We start from the raw sequence: 6,000 nt of genomic DNA on the forward strand, positions 1-6,000 counted from the left end.
AACCTGGATCTCCAGTTTACCTCCCATAAGGTTGGGGCTATCACAGTTCTAACACTCCCATTCTAATGGATAGACTTCTGATTGTTCCTAGACTACATAACTGCCAACAGACCCCCCACAAGGGAGGAGCATCATTGATGATACAAAGCCCAAGGGCATTTCTGTATAGTTCTCATCCCCTCCCATGCTGGCTGATGCATCCACTCAACTCATCATGCAGGACTAGAGTACTACCCCAGCACATGTGAACTCCTGCACATACACAGTACAGACTTCCTTCAGCTGCTTGGCAGAACAGTGTATGTGTTCAGTCCTGTAATTAATTCAGTTGCCCTGTTTACCGTTTAGCATGTCTATACTCAGTGGTCTGACCACCTCCCTCCCCCCAAGATGGATGAGCTGGTATCAGCTCAGCCACTCATTCCCATGCTCCCCCATTGGTTCCTCCAGCACCTTGGCTACTTTTCAAACCTGGGTCAGCTGGGTCACAATCAGGGCTTTATCTCTCTGTGCCACAGAGCTGAAGCCTTGCTCTACAAAGGTGAAAAAGTATAGTATTCTTCCCTATAAATTGGACATTTATTGTAGTATTTCAAACATAATTAACTTTCTGAGACAACCAACTTTTCCTTAATGTTTACAATGTATGTAACTACACTGCTCCCATCATGGCCAGTGGGAGGTAAAGGACAGGATGCTTGTCCCTCGGTACATCTTATAATGAAAAATATAGTTCGCAGAAAATAAATGTTTGCTGTTGTTAAAAAAAAAATAGTCTCTGGCTCTCCTATACTCCTTGTAATTTGTAGAAAATATATGGATGCTTAGGGGAGGGGGTGCTAAAAGTTTCTTATGCCGTGTTTTGTTGCATTTTATTAGTAAGAGCTGACAAGTGATAATTTAGTAATGTATAGTTTTGTAGTTTATTCCTTTCTTTCTTGCTTCTGGTTAGTTATGTTAACTTCTTCTTCTAGGGTCTTTAGTGGGGTTCAGCTACCTAAAATGTGCTGCTTCATTCATCACATTTGTAACATATCCACAAGCTAATGGTGTTCTAGTAAGAATCTTAAAATATAATTTTTGATTTTTTTTCAGACCTGCAGTTGTGGATAAGAAACCAACAGAGCTAAGTACCTTGAATGATGGTGTTTACCAAATCCGGATCTGAAGATCATCTGTGAAGCCGTGCTGTGCACTTTACAAGTTCTGTAATCACATGACTGTTTGCAAGGAGATGGATGTATTGCAAAATGTGACATTCCCTGTTTAGTATGGCTTCTGCCTAAAACCTGCAGATAAGTTTTCACAAGCAGGGGGCTTTATAGTTTGACACAAATAGGTGCTGGTTGATGATTCTGTCACTTTAGCCCAGCTGTATGCATGCTGTCGTATGCTGCCTAGGGCGGCATGAGAATACGAAGACCTATTTTAGGATATTTGCTTCAGCTGACAAAAGGCAAACCACTAAATCATTGCCCAACATTTATTTTGTCATGCTACAATGCCAACAACTGCAAAACAATAAATGAATTTTTTATACTGGGGAGGGAGGCTGCGCCTTCTGCATCCCACTAAATATAGCCTATTTTGGGTATATAATGTTTACCACAACATAGCTGACCAAATGAGTGTTCACCAGCATTTTATTATTTGATTAAATCTTCCCCATACTTTTAATGAAATTGACTATATGTTTACGTAATTAGTTTCTCTTGGAGTGCTGGTTACATTTCCTTGGGAGAGTATTTTAAGTTCAAAATATGTTTATTTTCTCATTTAGAGGAGCATTGCATGGAGAAGGGAAATGAGCAAATTTAATAGACCGTTTTTTTTTTTAAATCATCTTTCATTTTAAAAATGGTCAGTATTACTTTATTATACTAGCTTCATATCTAGTTACATTTTTGTTTTGGCATTTTTAAGAAGTGCCATTGTAACAGACATTACTAAGTGTGGTTTGTTTTAAACAATGATAAGGTCAGTTATTGTGCAAACATAATGTTGCGAATACTTTTTTAAATATGGAGCTATTAAAAGGAAAATTCATAAAACAGTGTTTTTACAGAAGTGTAGGAAACGTTGCCTGTCTTCATATGCAATATAGCATTCAGCATTTCCAAGGCTGTTACTGCAGAAACATAAAATCCTTTAAAAGTAATTAAAAAATAAGGATATGTAAGTAATGATGTAACATGTCTGTTTGGTACCATCTTTAAGCACAGCTTATGGTAAGAACATGGCAGTCACAGATTTAACATTCTGAAGAGAACAAACAGTAGAGGCCATTTGTGTGGATTATCTGTACCATTTATTTATTTATTTATCTTTGGGTGGGAAAGAGCACATTTGTTGCACAGCCCTGGGCGTTTGTGAAAATTTCAGTATGCCCATTATCTGTTGATGAGTGGCTGTAGTCTGAATGTAAAGAATATTTGTTCGTGGATGAACAGCAACTGATATTTAATGCTTTTATTTGAATATAGTTGTTTAATAACTAGCAAATTCGTGTGTGTCCGATGTGTTGATTTTTCACTTAAGTACCGTTGAATGGAGCTGTAGTAGGAGACTATGACTGTGGACTTGGCTACTTGTAACAAGGAGTCCTTAACTGAAACAAATATTTGTAAAGTGTTTTGGTCGGTGTTATACAGACAGTACACCTTTTTAATGAATAGTGAGATGATATACAGGTTTGAACAACTTGTTAATAATTTATAAATACAAACATTTCTTCACATTTTTAACTGAACTTCTGCTGTTTGGAATGCCCTGTTACCAGTGACGTAATTTTTAGAACATTTTTGGAAGTTGGCATAGAGGGATAAAATCATGGCTATGAACAAGGTTAATCCAAGTTTGATTAGCAGCTGATAAAGCTTGTGGAACTGGTGTGGGGAGGAGAGGAATGACAAGGCTGTTGCCTGCTTGCCTGTCTTCAGGGAGCCATGTTGGGGGGGGGGGCACTAGGCAAGGGTTCCGTTGCCTGTGTCACTTGTAGAAATATGAGGTAGCACAGGAAGTCAGAGTGGTGGGTAGGCACGTCAGAGGGAGAAAAAGGGAAAGTGCCACAATGGAGATGGGGCAGTCCTCTCATCATTCTTCACACACAGTGGATAGCTGGATAGCTAGTACGCCTGGAGTGTTGGTGCTTAAAGTTTTGATATCCTCAAGGATGATGTCCCCGCTCATGGTTCAAGCAACTGTTGCTCTAGTGAAATTAAATAGTCTTGTGGTTCTTGCCCCATAGAGAATGAATGAATGAGCCAATTGAATGCCCGGAGTAGGGGGCTCAATAATTAGAGAGAACAAGTGTAAAACAAAAATGAAAAATGTCAGTAGTTTCTTTTTTTAACTCTATATTCCAGATGATCATGTCTGTATCAGTTACACTTTGATTTCTTACAAAAAGATTTCTGAACATTTTACATGACAATGTTCAGATTTTGTGAGGAAGCTGCAAGCTGTCCTTTTCCTGTTATTATGCCTGGAAAGTTTTGCCTAGCCTAATTTGATACTCTTTCAAATTTTTGACCAGACGTTCTGTTTGCAAGTGAACTACAGTACAGCTAGCTTACAAAATAAAATTAAATGTTTTTTTTTTTCATTATACTTCCCAGCTTTTCTTTGAAATAGGAGTCATTTCTCTTAATTTCTCAGAACTCCATTTAAATATCTGGTGTACACACCCCAAATGGCCTACACATTGAATCATGTCAGTGAGAGTTTACAGTCCCTGTTTTACAGTAGTCCAGCTTATCAAAAAGAAATCTCTGCTCTGACATTTAAGCATGAAGATAACTATCCAGAGTACAGTGACCACCAGAGACATAGGTCATATTTTATAAGCAGGCAGCCCTCGTTTGTAGTGGACGTAGCCACTGCCAGTTTGCACTGAATATTGTTACCATTTTACAATCAGCAACATAGCATAAGAGTCAATGCCAGTTGCTGTGGAAAAGCATGGAGCAGCTGACTTAAAGGTCCAAGGCTAATTGTGATAAAAAGTTTTATTTCTGTTCACAGCAGCCCTTAGCACTTTTGTTTTGCTGACATGTAAATTTAATAATATTTTAATGGAAAAATACAAAAAAAAGCAACGACAGCAGACCCTTAAATTAATTGTAAAGCAAGTTGAGAGCAGCTGCTTCTTCTCTAAAGTAAAAAAAAAAAAAAGTATTGAGCCAGCATGTAAAATTCATGTTATTTGCTTCAGTAGTAGCTGGCCTTCTTTGCTAGTGCTTCAGTTTCACTAAAAAAAGGCAAGGATGTTTTTGTGGTCCCTGTGCCACATCTCTCATCTTTACCCTTGTTGTTCATATTCTGCCCATGTTTACAGATATACACATTACTCAGCTCTACACAACCAGTGTTTTTTTTTAATGTGTCATGGATATTTAAGTTTAAGAGGTGTTGATTCTCAAACAAGTTGTGTACCCTGTGCGTAAAACCAAAAGCATTCAGTTGCTTCCTTCTTTGTGAAAACTAGGTCATGCCATATTTAAAATCAGCATCATCAGATCTAAATGCAAAATATAAAAACCAATGCATAGGGATACAAGATAATGCAGGAACTGGTCGTGACTGAAATATACTGCATTTTAAATAGTAGCCATCTGGTATAGCTGTACCACTTGTCCTGACATAAGGAAACATTTCAAATAACACACATCTGATTATTTTTCTCTATTAAGTTATGGGACACATGAATGCTTGCAGAACAGTTTTTGGTACTCTGTAATGAGAGGACATTGCTCCTGACTTGGGTTCATAGGGCTTACCTAGTTAACAGATATATTAAAAAAGCAGAAACTAAAATGTTTCTAGTTCTCTGAAGTGGTCCAAGCCTCTTGGCTGAGTACTTCCAGATCCTAATTTGCTACTTCATACACCAGCTTTCTAATCAGTGCATGCAGATGTGATAAAACAAGGACTGTAGGGTGAAGGTTGTCATAACTCTTCTTAAGGCTGCTTGCAGACTGTTGCATTGAGGTAAACTTCTGTTAAAATCTCCACAGGATAAGTTTGGTTTCCTGCGTACAGCCTGGAATAATAATTGTTCTTTGGGAGTGGAGGTGGATCTCATTTTTCCCATGGAGGAATTAACTTGTTAATAATACAGTCTTAATGCCCAATTAACATACATGAGGTGTATGATTATTATTTATGGAACAGAAAGAGTTTAGAATATTGATTTTCTGTTTGTTAAACTGAAGGATGGAATCTTGATTTTCTGCTTGATAGACTGAAGGTTTTGCTTTTTTTTTTTGTCTTTTCTACCTTTTTGGCTACTGGATAGCTGGTAGCTGTCTGTCACTGTGTGCTGTTAACAGTGGTTATTACACAGAAAATTGTACCACTGGCTCAGTTATTCCTATGCTTATACATGCCTTAGAACTGTGCAACTCAAGTTTTCTAAGTATTTGTGTAAAAGGAGCAATCAACTTCTTGTACATAGCTCTTTAAAACTTCATTTTTATAAGTGTATTTTTTATCAAAATGTGATTTGATTTTTTTAAAAACTTGTAAATGTATTTAATACTGGTTGTAATGCACCAAAACTTGCAGAACATCAAGCAATAGATGTAACATGAAGGGTTCTTAAGATTCTTTGAACTGTCTTTTTTGTGAATTTTTTAACAATCCGGCATGGAATTCTTTAAATAAAACAATGGTTGTTTTCCTTTTACAATTGCACGTGGTGTGGTCATTTCTTTATGCAGACTTTATATATGCTTGCATATTAAGGATTAATGCAACTTTTTTCATCAAGAAATAAAAGAATAAAATCTGTTTAGGATTCTGGTCATACTTTGCAAAAAAAAAAAATTTTTTTGGTTATGTTCAGTGCATGTGTTGTCTGGCAAAAATGATTTTTGAGAAAGCTTGTGTGTTCTTGCATATATTCGTTGAAATTATTTTTTCTTGGCTGTATGTCACATTATAACCTATGTTTAAAGATATTTTTGTTCATTTATCAAGTAGATACAGAGTGTTACTATT

The 6,000-nt window shown here is 36.8% G+C and overlaps 1 protein-coding gene across 1 annotated transcript in view; it reads left to right on the plus strand.

Moving 5' to 3' along the window:
- VASH2 (vasohibin 2) overlaps positions 1-5,694 on the plus strand; it is a 1,568,646-nt gene extending 1,562,952 nt beyond the window's left edge. Inside the window, exon 7 of the mRNA XM_044055500.1 lies at positions 1,096-5,694. Within this exon, the coding sequence (XP_043911435.1) occupies positions 1,096-1,168 (73 nt within the window). The 3' untranslated portion in view covers positions 1,169-5,694. The remainder of the gene's footprint in view (positions 1-1,095) is intronic.
- The last annotated feature ends 306 nt before the right edge of the window (positions 5,695-6,000 follow it).

The sequence above is a fragment of the Protopterus annectens genome, chromosome 1.part2 (genome assembly GCF_019279795.1).
Source record: "Protopterus annectens isolate FY-2018-M chromosome 1.part2, PAN1.0, whole genome shotgun sequence".
NCBI classification, from domain to species: Eukaryota; Metazoa; Chordata; order Ceratodontiformes; family Protopteridae; genus Protopterus; species Protopterus annectens.